The following is an 18,357-nucleotide window of genomic DNA, read 5'->3' as shown; positions in this document are numbered from 1 at the left end:
ACCTATCCAGTCTGAAGGCACTAAAACAGAACTTAATCTTTCACCAACTTCCCCCAAAAAGATAAACATGTAAAGTGATAGGTGTGTTAATTAACCAGATGGAGGAATTCTTCCACAATGCAAACATGTACCAAATTACTACAATGTACACTGTAAATATCTTACAAGTTTATATGTCAATTATACCTCTATAAAGGTAAAATGGGGGATAAGGAAAAGAAATTTAATCTTTTCTTCTCTCAAGTAAATAAGTGACTACTTAAATTGCCAGGTAAAAACTTTGTATCTAGGATTTACCTTTTAACAATTACCTACCTTCTTCAACTTGTTAGTTGTCAACAGAGTGCTAAAACTGAATTTCTGCTAGTAACAATTTCTTGAATTTTATCCACTTTAAAATAGTGAAAAATTCCAGGTTTTAAAGTTCACTGGAAAATCAATAATTAACACCACTCTCAGCCACACTACCATCATGACAAGACTATAAAAAGTGAATTTTTAGCAGTATTTCTATAGGACTTAAAAATTCTGAAAACAAAGAATCACCTGTCTGCCAGGATGGGGCCCTGAATTGTGGTAAAAGAGTAGTTCCTGAAGAAGCAGCCTGAGCAGTTCGGGATTCAACAGCAGAGAGAAAATTCATCACTGAAGATTCTTTTGTGTTAGTGCTGGCATTGTTCACACTAGTATCAAATATTCCAGAAAGACCTACATTTGAAGATAAAATGTATCCCAAAGTAAAAATATATATTAACATAAAAGGATATTCCTGATGCTATTTTTAAAAGGAATCTCTGAAATTTGAGGCCCAAAGTGCTACAACCCTAAACTGCTTCATTTTGAATTGCAAACAAGTATTAATTTGCTTAAGCATAGTTATAATTTAAAATCTATAGGGATGCGGGGGGGGGGGGGGGGGAGATTTCCCTACTAATTAACTATATAACTATTTCCTATTAGTAAAAGACAAAGCTTTTAATCTCATTTTCATTCTAACATTTCCCATGGAACCATTCTGTCCTATACACTTTCATAACCCAACATGTGAAAGTTGATTTTCCTTCTTATTCACTAAATGCACCCAGATTCAGGGTATATTTCACAGCAGAATTTTTACCAGTTGGCTGAGGTGTGGCAGCATATCCAGGAAGCTGATGAGAGGCTGCAAAAGTCTGTCTCTGAAGGAGGTCTGTTTCAGAGTTTGAGGGATGTCCTTCTTCATAGCTTAAACTAGAGGATAAAAAAAATAAATGACAAAAAACACACAGCTCAAACCAGATGATCAAAAGAATTCTAGGAAGGCAATTATCAAAAGCAGCATACATCTTTCACTAAATTCCTGACCTATATATCAAGAGATCAAACATGGTCTCATAACACTGTCAAAATGCAGGGGAAATTATTGAAGACATACTAGGAAGAAAAAATGATACATTGTATTTTTCTTAATTTAACTTTATCTCCAACAAAGTCCTTTTAGGGGAAGAGATAATAACATGGCACAGTGGGAAAAGCAACAAATATCCTGGAAAATAGGAGAGCTGAATTCACTGTCCAGGAGCCACTACTGGCTTACCATATGATTTCAGTAAGTGACTCTATTACTGTCAGACTCATTTCTTCACCTGTATGAATAAGGGACCCAGACAAGATAATCTCTAAAGTCCCTCTAACATTCTCTGGAATATCAGATAGTTCAAATGAATTGGTAATTAACCCCATTTCCCAGTAACTCTCCTCGAAAATTTCAAGCTTATACATTTTGAGAGTAATTCAGAATAAGATATTTTTCTCCCCATGATTTTTATTTTGAATATTTTAAACCCACAGAAAAACTGAAATAGAACTAGGAATAATCTATATACCTGTCACTTAAGATTTGAAGACTGCTAACATTTTGTTATACTTGTTTTATCTTTATAAACAACACATATGCTTTTCTTTTAATCTACCTGAAAATAGCTTGCAGATGTCATGAAACTGTATCCTTAAATAATTCAGTGGTATCTCCTAGGAATAGGACATTCAGCTACATAACCAAATATCATTACCAGACTTGAAGAAAATTTAATGCTGTCACTATTGCATGTGATTAACACAGAGGTCATATTCCAATTTCCCTCAGTTATCAAAATGTTTACAATTTTAAAGCTCTTTGTAGGATGCAATCAAAATTCAAGATTATATTTGTTTATGTCTCTACATTTAGAATAGTGTCTCCACTCTGCCCCTAATTCCAGATCCCTTTTGCCTTGACTTCATGACATGGGTTTTTTTTATTTTGAGGAATCCAAGTCAGTTGAATGTACTTGAAATGTATTTGTACTATCCCAAATACCAGATTTGTCTGACTGCTTCTTCATGAGAAGTACATAAAGATGCTTTGTAATTATCGTTGCATCTCATGAGGACACATATACTCTCAGTTTGTCTCATTACTGGAGATGTTAAACTTGAAGTGGTTAAGGTGCTGTCAGACCTCTGAATGTAGTTATTTCTTCTCTTCAAAATTAATATACAATTGGGAGGTGTTAACTTTTAAGCCACTGTCAATACCTTGTCCCAACAGCTAATGGTTTCAGACACCAACTGTTCATGATCTTTAATTATTGTACTGGAGATTAGAAACAGCAGTGCTCTAATTACAGTACTTTCAATATTTAAAAGTTAGCATTCTTCTATAAAAAAGAGCATTTCCCCCTTTTCTCTCGCTTATCTATATAAACACATACATAATATATAAATGCATACTAATATATTTTTCAATGTGTATGTATTATACTTAAAAATATATCATCATCATGATATTCAATTTGTCCCCTCAATCTTGCTTCCTTTTCACATGTCCTCCATGGTGCTGACACACTCTTACCTTCCAGCACAAGATGTTTCAGGTTCATCTTGCTTTTTTAAATTCTGTACCAGACATGAAGTCAACCGTTTCTGGAAGTCTTTTAGTGGGCAATGAGATTTTGAAACCAAGATCTGTGTGTCAAGTATATTCAATGCCTGAGGTGTCATTGCTTTTAGGCCCCTTAAGTGGACAAAGCTAAGAAATATATGTCTTTTTAAAATGATGAGTGCATAATGACAACTTCAACTCAAATCCAATATAGCATTCCTCATCTTCCTCCATTTCACACGTATTTTCCTTTTCCTACAGTCAGAATCCCAGTTTACACTCACAGATTTCCTCATTAGCTCTATCTGAAAATACTTTAACACAACCTTTACCAAAAACAAAACCATCAAGTATTTGTTCACAATATATTTTTGTCTAAAAATTATGTCCCATTAAGTATACACAGTTAGAATACTGATCCAAAAGTTAAGTAAATTACTTGTATGGTTATGTTATTAATTAGATATATAGGAGGTTAGATTTTGCTTTAGTTTGAAGATTCAATTTTAGGATTAATTTAAAATCTATTTTAAACTTTAAAATCAACTTATTAAGGTACAATATAATTTACATACAATAAAGTGCACCTATTTTAAGTGTACAATTCAGTGTGTACACATTTGTTGATAAATGTATACACCAGTATAACCATAATCCCAACCAACTTGTAGAACATTCCCATCACAACAGAAGGCTTCTCATGTCCCTTTGCAGTCAATCCATTTTTCATCTCACTCCTGGCCCCAGATAACCAGCGAGAAGCCTAATGTTACTAAAATTTAGGCTTGCCTGTCCCAAATCATAGTCTATTCTCTTTTGTACAAGGCTTTTAAAGTTTTCAGCATAATGTTTGAGATTCACTCATGTTGTTGCATACATAAGTAGTTCATTCCTTTTGATTAAATTATCTGAAGATACCACAATTATGTTTATCCGTTCACTTACAGATGAACATGTCGATTGCTTCTAGTTACATGCTACTATGAATAAATCTGCTGTGAACATGTGTATGCGAGTCTTTTGGGGGCATGTTTTCCTTCAAGTTAAATACCTAGAAATGGAATTACTGGGTCGTTAGGTAGGTACGTGTACCATTTTACATTAGCATCAGTAATTAATCAACATTACATTTTTGCTTTACATCCTTGTCACGTGATCTTTTCAGTCTTCTTAATTTTAGCCTTTCTAGGTAGGTTAAGTGGTATCTCATTGTGTTTTAATTTGCATTTTCATAATAACTAATGATGAGGAGCATCTTCTCATGTGACTATTCTTTTAGCTTCTCTGGTGAAGTCTGTCCAAATTTTTGGCTGTTTAAAACAACTGCGTTGTTAGCGATCTTGGGTTTTAAGATGTTTTTAAAATATAGTCTGGATCCATATTGTTAGATATATGCACTGTGAATGTTTTCTTCCAGGTTAAAGTTCTAACCAACTGATTTTACTGTGGTAAGAGCACTTCACACGAGAGCCGCCCACTTAAGTGCACAATGTGGTGCTGTCAACAACGTGCTCCATGTTGTACAGAAGATCTGTTCATGAACGATGAACCTACTCATCTTGCATAACTCAATCTTTGTATCTGTTGAACAAATGGATACTCCTGTCCTCCTCTGACAGGCTCTCATTCCTAACATGTGCAGCCGGGTCGTCCATGAGTCCCGGGCAGATTCCATATGCTATTTGGGCAAGCTGTCTGGCAATGTCCCAGATGACTTCCTCTTGACTCTCAGAATTTCCCAGCAAAGCACAAAGCACTGGAAGGGAAAAAGCTGACATTCTGTAGGCAAAGAGCATGCCCACTTCCAGCAACTCATTGTTTTTTCTTGTGGAGTATAACTCCCTGATATAGATGTACCAAAGGTTGTTGGTGGTTTTAAATTTACTCCTCAGTTCCAGGACCTTTGAGTTCTTTTCTGCTTTGGCAATTATGAATGAAGTTGCTAAAAATATATACCTAAGTTTTAGTCTGGATGTTAAGTTTTCATTTCATTTCACTTCACCACTGGAGGGGAATGGCTGAGTTGCTTGGAAACTTGGTTAACCTTAGAGAAACTGCTTTCTACAGTGGCTATACCTTTCTGCATTCCCATCAGTGATGTATGTCTGGTGTAGTTACTCTGCATCCTCAGCAGCACTAAGTATTGTAAGTTCTTTGTTTTCCTTTCCTTTAAAAAAATTTTTACTATTCTAATTGGTATGCAGTGGTACCTCACTGTGATTTCAATTTGTATTTCCTTAATAATTAACAATGATGAGTATCAGAAACCTTCTTTGGTAAACTATCTACTCAACTTATTTTTCTCAAACTTTTTTTGGTTGTTTGTTTTCTTATTAATAAGTTTTAGGAGTTGCCTATATATTCTGGAACCAAATCCTTGGTGAGAAACATATTTTGTAAACATTATCTCCCAATCTGTGGCTTTCATTTTCCTAAAATTTCCTAAAATTGTAGAAGAGCAAAACAATTTTTTTATTTTATGAATTGTACTTTTGATGTCATAGCTAAGATATCTTTGCCAAGTCTAATATCTCAAAAATGTATTCTTATATTTTCTTCAAGAAGTCTTACAGTATTAATTTTTCCATTTAGGTCTATGATTCATTTGGAGTTCATTTTTACACATGGTATGAGGTACAGCATGGGATTCTTTTTTTTTTTAATTTGGATATGCAGTTGTGCCAGTACTACATATCAGAAAGATTATTCTTGGTACTTCTCTTGTAATTCAGTGGTTAAGACTGCATTTCCACTGCAGAGGGCACTGGTTTGATCCCTGGTTGGGGAACTAAGATCCCAGATACTGCACAGTGAAGCAAAAGAAAAAAATAAAAAGATTATTCTCTACCTACAGAACCTATTTGAACCCATGTCCAAAAAAGTCAACTAGCCACAGTTGTGGTTCTGTTCTTAACTACTGTGCTACAATGATCAGTGTCTGTTCCTAGGTCATTAACACACAGTCTGATAAATGATTCAGGCTGTACAAATCTTGGAATTTTGTTATTTTTCAAAATTATTTTGGCCATGCGATATATTCCCAGAGAAATTTTGGAGTCAGTTGTCAATTTTTAAAAAAACAGTACATGAACTCTATACATCAGCTGGGGAAAACTACCATCTTAAAAGTACTGAGCCTTCTAATCGATGAGTATATCTCTTTATTTTGGTCTTTAATTTTTCTTAGAATTTTTTTTGTAGCATTTACCGTATAATTCTTTAAAGTATAAATCCCTAAGTATCTCATTTTTGTTATTTTGTTCTAATTTTTTTTTAATGACAGCTTTATTGATATATGGGCTTCCCTTGTGGCTCAGCTGGTAAAGAATTCGCCTGCAATGCAGGAGACCTGGGTTCAATCCCTGGGTTGGGAAGATCCCCTGGAGAAGGGAAGGGCTACCCACTCCAGTATTCTGGCCTGGAGAATTCCATGGACTGTATAGTCCATGGAGTGGCAAAGAGTCAGACACGACTGAGCAACTTTCGCTTTCACTTTTACTGATATATAAAAGGTTACCCTTTTTAAAGTGTACAAATCAGTTCTTTTATTTATTTATTTTCCAGAGTCCTTTTAAATACTTGGGGTTAAATATCTGGTGATTCACTCATCACCATAATCCAACTTTAGAACACTTCGGTGCTGCAAAACTAAACCTGTCCCATTAGCATTACCTCCTGTGTATCGTCCTCTACCCAGCCCCCGGCAATTACTAACTTTCCTGTCTCTGTGCATTTGCCCACTCACAACATCACAAATAAATGGAATCATATTATATTATACACAGTCTTTTGTGACTGGCTTCTCTCACTCACCATGTTTTCAAGGTTCATCCTGTTACAACATGAACATATCAGTACTTTGTTTAATGGCTGAATAATATTCCACTGGGCTTCCCAGGTGGCGCTAGTGGCAAAGAAACCGTCTGCCAATGCAGGAGACCTAAGAGACACAGGTCCAATAACTGGCTGGGGAAAATCCCCTGGAAGAGGAAATGGCAACCCACTCCAGTACTCGTGCAAAGAGAATCCCATGGACAGAGGCTACAGTCCATAGGGTCACTAAGAATCATACACAACTGAAGCGACTTAGCACAGAGCACAATTACTATGTTTTGTTTATTCATCAACAGATGGACATTGGGTTGTTTCCACTTTTGGGCTATTATGAATTACACCAAGATAAACATGAACAACTGGTTCCAACTTGAGAAAGGAATACATCAAGGCTGTACATTATCACCTTGCTTATTTAACTTCTATGCAGAATACATCATGTGACATGCCGGGATGGATGAAGCACAAGCTGGAATCAAGATTGCTGGGAGAAATATCAATAATCTCAGATATGCAGATGACATCACCCTAATGGCAGAAAGCGAAGAGGAATTACACAACCTCTTGATGAAGGTGAAACAACAGACTGAAAAATCTGGCTTAAGACTCAACATTCAATGGAGAAGGAAATGGCAACCCACTCCAGTATTCTTGCCTGGAAAAGTCCATGGACAGAGGAGCCTGGTGGGCTGCAGTCCATGGGGTTACATGACTTGAGCATGCATGCATGAGGGTGGAGGGAGATGGGTTGCTAGCAACAAACTGGTAGAACTAAAAAAAAACAAAAACAAAAAAACCCCTCAATATTCAAAAACTGAGATCATGGCAGACAGACCCATCATTTCATGGCAAACAGATGGGGAAACAATGGAAACACTGACAAACTTGATTTTCTTGGGCTCCAAAACCACCGTGGATGGTAACTGCAGCCATGAAATCAAAAGACGTTTGCTCCTTGGAAGAAAGGCTATGACAAACCTCAGTTCAGTTCAGTTGCTCAGTCATGTCTGACTCTTTGTGACGCCATGAACTCCAACAGGCTTCCCTGCCCATCACCAATGCCTGGAGCATGTGCAAACTCACGTCCATCAAGTTGGTGATGCCACCCAACCATCTCATCCTCTGTCATCCCCTTCTCCTCCTGCCTTCAATCTTTCCCCGCATCAGGGTCTTTTCAAATGAGTCAGTTCTTCCCATCGGGTGGCTAAAGTACCAGAGTTTCAGCACTTGAATAGCATCATCTTTTAGGATTTGAAATAGTTCAGCTGAAATAGTTCAGTTCCGTAACCTCCACTAGCTTTCTTCGTAGTGATGCTTCCTAAGGCCCATTTGACTTTGCACTCCAGGATGTCTCACTCTAGGTGAGTGATCACAGCACCATGGCTATCTGGGTCATGGAAGATCTTTTTTGTATAATTCTTCTTTCTATTCTTGCAACCTCTTCTTAGTATCTTCTACTTCTGATAGGTCTATACCATTTCTGTCCTTTATTGAGCCCATCTTTGCATTAAATGTTCCCTTGGTATCTCTAATTTCCTTCAAGAGGTCTCTAGTCTTTCCCATTCTATTGTTTTCCTCTATTTCTTTGCACTATTTACTTAAAAAGGCCTTCTTATCTCTCCTTGTTATTCTTTGGAACTCTGAATTCAGATTGATGTATCTTTCCTTTTCTCCTTTGCCTTTCACTTCTCTTCTTCTCTCAGCTATTTGTAAGGCCTCCTCAGACAACCATTTTGCCTTTTGTATTTCTTCTTCTTGGGGATGGTTTTGCTCACTGCCGCCTGTAAAATGTTAAAAACCTCCGTTCATAGTTCTTCAGGTACTCTATCAGATCTAATCTCTTGAATCTACTTGTCACTTCCACTGTATAATCATAAGGGATTTGATTTAGGTCATACCTAAATGGTCTAAGAGCTTTCTCCACTTTCTTCAATTTAAGTCTGAATTTTGCAATAAGGAGCTCATGATCTGAGTCATAGTCAGCTCCTGGTCTTGTTTTTGCTGACTGTATAGAGCTTCTCCATCTTTGCCTGCAAAGAATATAATCAATCTGATTTTGGTATTGACCATCTGATGATGACCATGTATAGAATCTTCTTCCGTGTTGGTGGAAGAGGGTGTTTGCTATGACCAGTGCATTCTCTTGGCAAAACTGTTAGCCTTTGCCCTACTTCATTTTGTACTCCAAGGCCAAACTTGCTTGTTACTCCAGGTATTTCTTGACTTCCTACTTTTGCATTCCAATCCCCTATGATGAAAAGGACATCTTTTTTGGGTGTTAGTTCTAGGTCTTGTAGGTCTTCACAGAACCGTTGATCTTCAGCTTCTTCAGCATCAGTGGTTGGAACATAGACTTGCATTACTATGATATCAAATGGTTTGCCTTGGAAATGAACAGTGATCATTCTGTCGTTTTTGAGGCTGCACCCAAGTACTGTATTCCGAACTCTTTTTGTTGACTGTGAGGGCTACTCCATTTCTTTTAAGGGATTCTTGCCCACAGCAGTAGATATAACGGCCATCTGAATTAAATCTGCCCATTCCAGTTCACTTCAGTTCACTGATTCCTAAAATGTCGATGTTCACTCTTGCCAACTCCTATTTGACCACTTCCAATTTACCTTGATTCACGGACCTAACATTTCAAGTTCCTATGCAATACTGTTCTTTACAGCACTAGACTTTAATTCTATCACCAGTCCCATCCACAACTGGGTGTTGTTTTTGTTTTGACTCAGCCTCTTCATTCTTTCTGGAGCTATTTCTCCACTCTTCTCCAGTAAACTACTGGGCACCTACCAACCCGGGCAGTTCATCTTTCAGTGTCCTATCTTTTTGCCTTTTCATACTGTTCATGGGGTTCTCAAGGCAAGAATACTGAAGTGGTTTGCCATTCCCTTCTCCAGGGGAACACATTTTGTCAGAACTCTCCACCGTAACCCATCCGTCTTGGGAGGCCCTACATGGCATGGCTCATAGTTTCATTGAATTAGACAAGGTTGTGATGACAAACCTAGACAGTGTATTAAAAAGAAGAGATATTTACTTTGCCAACAAAGGTCTATATAGTCAAAGCTATGGTTTTTCCTGTGGTCATGTACGGATGTGATAGCTGGACAATAAAAAAGGCTACATGCAGAAGAACTGATCCCTTAAAACTGAGGCGCTGGCTTGAGAGTCCCTTGGACTTCAAGGAGATCAAACCAGTCAATCCTAAAGGAAATCACTGGAAGGACTGATGCTGTAGCTCTAATACTTTGGCCACCTGATGTGAAGAGTTGACTCACTGCAAAAGACTCTGATGCTGGGAAAGACTGAAGGCAGGAGGAAGAAGGGGATGACAGAGGATGAGATGGTTGGATGGCATCATCGACTCAATGGACGTGAGTTTGAGCAAACTCTGGAAAATGATGAAGGACAGGGAAGCCTGGCTTGCTGCCGTCCATGGAGTCGAAAAGAGTCAGACACAACCTAGCGACCCAACAATAGCAAACATTCATTAAAGATTTGTCCAGATGGATAATTTTAATTTTCTTGGGTATATACCTAGGAGTGGAATTCTGGTCTTATGGTAACTCCATGTTTCACATTTTGAGGAACAGCAGCAACCAAATTGGCTATACTATTTAACATTTCCACCAACAACATTTAATGAGTTGCAATTTCTCAACACCCTTGCTGATACTTGTTATTGCCTGTTTTTTTATTTTTATTATAATACCCATCCTTGTATATGTGAAGAGGTACCTCACTGTGGTTTTGATTTTCATTTACCTAAAGATGTTGAGCATCCTTGCATTTTCTTCCTGACCAAACAAACAGAGAGAGGGGGAAAAAACCTTAAATTTATGGGGATATGTCATAGGGACAAAGAGGGAAATTGACAGAGCTCCCAATGACCAAAGCTGGAACATTGTGACCAAAGAAAATCAAGTGGTATATATCTACGAGTCTATGCTGATAAAATTAAATAAATAAAAAGAGGAAAAAATGTAAATCTCCCTTGAAGAATACTAAATAATTTGTGCAGCAATTCTACATTCAAGGAGGTAGACCGTAACTCCACACTCTGCACACAGCAATGTGCTATGTGCAATGGGCTGCACATAGCAATTTTCTTCCAAAGAGGACAGTACTGAAAAGAGGACCAAAAAACAAACAAACAAACCCCGTAACTTTACTGTGTAGAAGCCTGACAAACATTTCCTCAGCCAGTTGGTAAAGATCAATATCAATAGTGATAAATCATGTTGATAAGACGTACTCTTACTAGGATGTAATGAAAGTAACACTTTACTCTGCCATCTCCCTCTGGAAAACCCACAATTCCATTCTGATTATGATGAAAAAACATTAGGCAAATTCCAAGAGAAGGGCATTTTATGAAATACTTGACCAGTATCTCACAACTATTAATATAAAGGTCATCAACACAAGGAAAAGTCTGAGAAATTATGATGGCAAAGAAGTATCTACTGAGATATGTTAAAAGAAATGTAAAGTGGTATCCCTGGAGAACCAAAAAAGACATTACCCAAAAACTAAGTAAACTTGAACAAACTATGGATTTTAGTTGATAACAATGTATCAGTTTACTACTTGTAATAAATGCACCATAAAAATATAAGAAGTTAATAATAGGGGAAACTGGGCGAGGGGGTATATGGGAACCCCGTACTACCTGAAACTCTACAACAGCTCTCAGGGAATTCCCTGGTGGTCCAGTGGTTAGGACTCCACGCCGTCACTGCTGAGGGCCAGGGTTCAATCCCTGGTCACGAACTAAGATCCCAAAAGCTGAGAGGCACAGCCAAAAAAAATTTTTTTTTAAAGGGCTCTCAAAAATACAGTCTACACTAAGAAAAAGCTGTAAGCCGTAGTCAAATCTGGAAACCTTTTTACAAGTAAGATAAAGATCAAGATAATTTAAATATCAGGAGGTTCTGGTGTTGGTTTTTTGTTTTGCTTTATTTCCATATATCCATGCAAATTTCAATCATTTTTTTAACAGGCAAGGAATAATCACAATCTCCTACTTGGTCTCTCTGCTTCTGCCCTAACCCTTCCCACTCCCCACTCGCAGCTGAGTCACTCCCTTAAACAGTGAAATCCTATGATAGTTCTATTTTTAGTATTTTGAGCAGTCTCCATACTGTTTTCCATAGTAGTTGCAACTGACATTCCCACCAACAGCATATAAGGGCTGCCCTTCCTCCCCAGCTTATCCAACACTTATTATTTGTTGTTTCTTTGACAACGGCCATTCTAACAGGTGTAATGTGATATTGTACTGTGCTTTGATTTGCATTTCCCTGATGATGAGTAATATTTAACATTTTTTCATGTGTTTGTTGGCCATCTGTACATCTTGAGGGGGGATGAGTGCAACAGATGAGGGAGATTAAGAAGTACAAATTCCCAATTATGAAATAAATGAGTCATAGTGATGAAATGCAGAGCATGAGGAATATAGTCAATAATATATTAATTCTGTGTGGTGACAGATGGTAACTATTTTGGAATGTACAGAAACACTGTATCAGTATGTTATATACCCGGAACTAACAGTGTTGGAAGTTTAATAATGTTTAAATAAAAAAGTAAAGCCCAAACATGAAAACTCTTATGCTTAAATCTGCCCAATGGCTTCCCATCTCATTCTAGTAAAAGCCAAAGTTCTTATAATTCTCAATGCACTAAGTTACCTAACTGTTGTTCCCTTAAACCTCCAATTTTATCTATTCTCCACTCCAGTCACACAGGTCTTCTGGCTGCTCCTCCTTAAACATAAAAAGCTGTTTTACCTCATTTCCCCTCAGGTCTCTGCTCAAAGCTCACCTCACAGAAAACTTCCCTGACCATCTGATATAAAACAACATTCTTCCTCTGTCCTCTTTCCACATTGCCTGACTCTGTTTTCTTGCTTTGTTTCTCTCCAGAGCACTAATAAATACTTGACATTATTTACTAGCTGGCCTATTAGCCACTAAAATGAAACTCCATGAGGACAGGGCCTTTGCTTTCTTCACTGCTATAACCCCAGCACCCAAAATAGTATCTGGCACATCATAGATAACTCATAAGTAATTACAATCTATGTTCAGTTTCAGAAAAGAAATCAATAAGTTACAGCTCAATCACCTCTGATTGCCTGACCTGATTGCCTGGCATCCTGATAAAGCTTGGAAAATAAAAAATGAAGGACTAAGCTAGTAGATCAACCCTTTCTTAAAAAAACTCGAATACTTTTGAGACTTCTATTAATTCTAGGCATTGTATGAGAGTTTTCAATATAAAGCAGAGATCTAACCAGGCCACTACTCAATGGATTTAATTACTGAAGCCCATATTAAGAACATTCTCCTTGGGTAGCATGCTCTTATGTCCATAATACTTAAGAAATAAAACACATTCCAAGTTTTAAAATCAATTAGCAAAAGTTCCATGAAATATGTTAAATCCCAGGTAAACAAGCCAGTACTTGCACACAAGTAATAAGTTACTTAAGAGTGAATGAATGATTTTGCCTTAAGTAGTCACATTACTTTCTTCTCTGTGTTAAAGAACCTGGTCATTGAAAATATATATACTCTAATATAACAAAAACAGATTTTTTTTTAACTTGGAAAATATTGTTTTAGTCTAGGTATTAACTTTTCACAGTTGAGAAACATAAGAACCCTGGTTTGGAAGTTAGGGGGCCCAGATTCCAGTACTGATTCTGTAAATAACATACGTCAAGACTTTCAGCAAAGCATATGGAATCCTAGTTTTCCTATTTATGAAGCCTAATGTTCTGTGTGTTCCTTTTGTTTGTTTTTTAGCATGTGGGATCTTAGGTCCCCAACCAGGGATCAAACCCACACTCCCTACACTGGAAGCATGGAGTCCTAACCACTGGACCACCAGGGAAGACCCTGTTCTGTGTATTTCTAATATTCTGAGTTAAACTAAATATTTTTACTTCATCTATTACACAGTATTTTTTTTTAATTTTTATTCATTTATTTTTGGCTGTTCTGAGTCTTTATTGTTGTGTCAGGCTTTCTCTAGCTGCAGTAAGCAGGGGCTACTCTCTACTGTGGTGCACGGGCTTCTCATTACGATGGCTTCTCTTGTTGTGGAGCATGGGCTTAGGTGCTTCATCTCATGTGAGGTCTTCCTGGACTAGGGATCAAACTTGTGTCCCCTGCATTGCAAGGTGGATTCTTAACTACTGGACCACCAGGAGAGCCCCACACAGTACTCCTTAGTATAAAATCTATCTTCAAAACAGTAGAGTGATAACCCCGAGTTCACTGAGTTCCCTGTGTATGGAGAACTCTGTCTAGCGTGTCTGTCCCACTCATACCTATATGTCAGATAAAATATGTATTTTTTAATTTTAGCTAACTGTACCCTGAGAATTTAAAAAGAAAAAAAAACCTGAAGCATAAGAATCAGTCTTTATTAAGGAGTTATTTATTGTGAATTTGAAAAATAAACTAATGAACCATGAAACAACTTGGTAAGAGCTGTAAAACACACACACACAAGCTTTGCAAATAAGCCACAGGATTCAAATCCAGCTCTGTATATCCGTACTTTACAAATTCTTGAGGCTAACCAGATAGTCTCTGTTTCTTTAACTGTAAACTATGGTGAATAACAACATGCACATTCATTACTCTCCAGGTTGTAAGAGTAAGTGATGAAGCATATATATATATATGTATATATATATATACATATATGCTTCCCAGGTGGTGCTAGTGGCAAAGAATCTACCTGCCAATGCAAGAGACATAGAAGACATGAGTTCAATCCCTGAGACAGGAAGACCCCCTGGAGTACGAAATGGCAACCCACTCCAGGATTATTGCCTGGAGAATCCCACGGGCAGAGGAGCCTGGCAGGTTACAGCCCACTGGACTGCAGAGAATCAGACATGACTGAGCACACACAGCATATATATGTATGTATGTGTGTGTGTGTGTGTGTGTGTGTATATATATATATATATATATAATTTACCACAATATTGTGTTTGGCACATCATGTTCTATCAATGCTATCATTACTGCACTTAAAAGATGAGGTATGCATTTATACAACTGACGTTTAATGACTGCCAAGCATTATGCTAGGCACTAGAAGAAACAAATAAAAAGGCATTAAGTAAACAAATGAACAAACATTACATAATATAAGGCTTACCTCTAGGAAATGACACGTGAGTACTGAAAGAAAGAAGAGAAATTACTCAAGGAAAGAAGAGTATTTCAGGAAGAAAACAACACCAAATATAAAGACCTGGAAATGTAAATAAGATGATACATTAGACCTTTAAGTAATTCTGCATGGTTGTACTAGGAATGGGGATTATGAATCAGACAGGAGCCATACTATAGAATATTACATGTCAACATAAGAATCTCACATTTATCTTCAAGGGAACGAAGAGCATCTGAAGAATTTTAATCAGTGCTAAATGATTACACTTGTATTTTAAAAGAATGGTTTTTAATCAGGGACGCTCATCAGCATCATCTCTGGATTTTTTTCACACTATACACTCTCAATTCTGCCATATACCAGGAGGAGGGAATCACTCTTAGAAAGACAATCTGAGAAGCACTGTGAAGAACAGAGGAAGCCTAAAAGTAGAAAGGCCAAGATCCTACTGCAGAAATCTAGCTAAAAAGTGATAAGGACAGAAAAAAAAGTGATAAGGACAGAAAGAACAGTGGAAATAGTTAAGACATCTAAGAACTCTTGAAAAATAGAACTGACAAGACTTGGCCAACAACAATTTGTGGGGGAAGATGAAGGAACCATGAATGATGGGGAACCACTCATAAGGCTGAACAAATCTGAAGGAGTCTGACTGAGGATGCATTAAATTTGAGGTAAGGTGTTCCCTGATAGCTCAGCTGGTAAAGAATCCGCCTGCAATGCAGGAGATCCCAGTTTGATTCCTGGGCTGGGAAGATCCCCTGGAGAAGGGATAGGCTACCCACTCCAATATTCTTGGGCTTTCCGGTAGCTCAAGACGGTAAAGAATCCTCCTGCAATGGGGGGACCTGGGTTCAATCCCTGGAGTGGAAAGATCCCCTGAAGGAGGGAACAGCAACTCACTCCAGTATTCTTGCCTGGAGAACTCCCATGGAAAGAGGGGCCTGGCAGGCTACAGTCCCTGAGGTCACAAAGAGTCAGACACGACTGAGCAACTAAGCACAGCACAGGAAGTTTCTAAGAGTTAATGTGGGAAATACTCAAAACAGGGCCAGTGAACATTCCCACATGGAACTCAGGAAAGAAAACTGAGCTGACAATAATTGGTATTACTACCAGCTGGGTATTTTTGAAGTCACGAAATTGGATGAAATCGCCCAAAGAACATCCTCCCTGAGAAATGAGCTGAGGACTGAAGTGAGTGGGACACTTACGGAGGACACAGCAATCAGCAGAAGTCTCCATGGAAAGGGGACAGGCAGTAAGCTGGCCTTGTGCCAAACCACAGGAAGAGAAAAGAGCTGTGTGTGACCTGAGGTGGGCAAGCTAGGTACATAGAGCAGCTGAAAGAAGACCAACATGCTTCGCGTGTACTGAGGGAAGACGAGCGTGCCAGCAGACCCAATCACTGCAGAGACAGCTGCTGCTGCTGCTAAGTCACTTCAGTCGTGTCCGACTCTGTGTGACCCCAGGCAGGGGCAAACACGACAAGCCTGTGCAGTACAATAAAAAGTTTGGGTTCTATTGCATTTCAAGTGCAATGGAAAACAACTGAAGGATTTTAAGCAAGGGGGTGAGAAATAACACTTTTCAAAGGTGACTCTAGCTGCTACATGCTACAAAACTTCCCTCAGTTCCCAAACTGAAACTGAAAACAAAGGAAATCTTAAACTCAAATAGACCTTTTATTGTCATAACAGCCCTCTCATACAAACATTACTATATATAAGTAGCCCCAAGTTTCACTAAAAACTGCTTTAAAAACAAGTGCTAAGGGATGTAGACCTTAATGAAGTTGGCTACTAACTGATGAATAATTCCACTGTGATGTCCTTTAGTTTAAAAAAAGTGAAAATAATAAGGTGGTTGATGATAGAAGATACCTCTTTTCCTTTGAACCTGACTTTGCAGAGTATCATGTGAGAAGAGACAACTCTGTGTTAAAAATAGTAAACTTTTCAGGAGAGTAATGGCTATAATTGAACAACAACAACAAAAAAACAGTATAATCACAAATGTTGACAAGGATATGGAGAAACTAGAAGCCTCATACGCTGCTGGTTGGAATGTAAAATGGCACATCCACTTTAGAAAAGGCTGGTAGAGCTCCTCAAAATGTGAAACACCGTTGTCACATGACCCAACAATTCTATTCCTAGGTAGAATTTTCCTGCACAAGGAAAATGAAACATGTTTTCATTTAAATACTTCTACACACATGTTCACAGCAGCAATATTCACAAGGGCCAAAAAGTGGCAACAACCAAATGCCCATCAACTAGGGAACAACCCAAAGTCTGCTAAACCGCTTTAGTCATGTCCGAAACTTTGCAACCCTACGGACTGTATGTAGCCCGCCACGCTCCTCTGTCCATGGGATTTTCCAGGCAAGAATACTGGAGTGGGTTGCCATGTCCCTCTCCAGGGGAACCTCCTGCCCCAGGGATCAAACCTGCGTCTCTTATGTCTCCTGCACTGGCAGGAAGGTTCTGTGCCACTAGAGCTACCTGGGAAGCAAGCTATATCTAAACAATGGCATATTATTCCATTATAAGCATTTATTGGAGAAGGCAATGGCACCCCATTCCAGTACTCTTGCCTGGAAAATCCATGGACAGAGGAGCCTGGTAGGCTACAGTCCATGGGGTCACTAAGAGTAGGACACGACTGAGCGACTTCACTTTCACTTTTCTCTTTCATGCATTGGAAAAGGAAATGGCAACCCGCTCCAGTATCCCTGCCTGGAGAATCCTAGGGACAGCGGAGCCTGGTGGGCTGCATCTATGGGGTCACACAGAGTCGGACACGACTGAAACGACTTAGCATAAGCATTTCTAAGTCCCGATACATGCTATAACAGGGATGGCTCTCAAAAACATTATGCTTAGGCAAAGAAGCCAAACACAAAAGAACACTTATTTTATGATTCCATTTATACTAAATGTCCAGGAAAACAAATCTACAGACATTAAATGAATTAATGGTTGCCTAGGACTCGGGCTGAGAATGGGGAATGAGGTTTCTTTTGGGGGTAATGAAAATGTTCAAACATTAGACTGTGGTGACATTGGTGATATAAATATACTAAAAATTATTGAACTGTATACTTAATATGTGGGAGAATTTTATGGTATGCAAATTAAATCTTAATAAAACTGTTAATTTTTTTTAGAAAGTGTTGGAGGAGTCAAATGGCTTGCAATCACTATCTCTAATGATTGGAGCTCATCATCTTACAGCTTCTTTGGGCCTTAATTTTTTTTAAGACTATCTCATTACATGCATAATTTCTGTATACTGCATCACCTTGGCTCTTCAGGGGCCATTAGACGTAGGTTCTGTAGGAGATTAGAAAGCAGAAGAGAGAAGCCTGCGTGTTACCTGTCCATTCCCTCCCTGTATCACAA

General features: G+C 38.2%; 1 protein-coding gene across 6 annotated transcripts in view; it reads right to left on the bottom strand.

Moving 5' to 3' along the window:
- Window positions 1-18,357, bottom strand: part of QSER1 (glutamine and serine rich 1) — an 80,083-nt gene that overhangs the window by 45,509 nt on the left and 16,217 nt on the right. For 5 of the 6 annotated variants that reach the window (XM_061381054.1, XM_061381056.1, XM_061381058.1 and 2 more), the window contains 2 exons: window positions 1,118-1,230; window positions 547-708 (listed from right to left, as the gene is read on the bottom strand). In XM_061381054.1, the coding sequence (XP_061237038.1) occupies window positions 547-708; window positions 1,118-1,230 (275 nt within the window). The remainder of the gene's footprint in view (window positions 1-546; window positions 709-1,117; window positions 1,231-18,357) is intronic. The other variant, XM_061381055.1, reaches the window with a different exon arrangement.

This window comes from Bos javanicus, chromosome 15, assembly GCF_032452875.1.
Source record: "Bos javanicus breed banteng chromosome 15, ARS-OSU_banteng_1.0, whole genome shotgun sequence".
In the NCBI taxonomy this organism is placed as follows: domain Eukaryota; kingdom Metazoa; phylum Chordata; class Mammalia; order Artiodactyla; family Bovidae; genus Bos; species Bos javanicus.
Note: the sequence above shows the minus strand (reverse complement) of the source record. Positions and strands in the feature narration are given on the sequence as shown.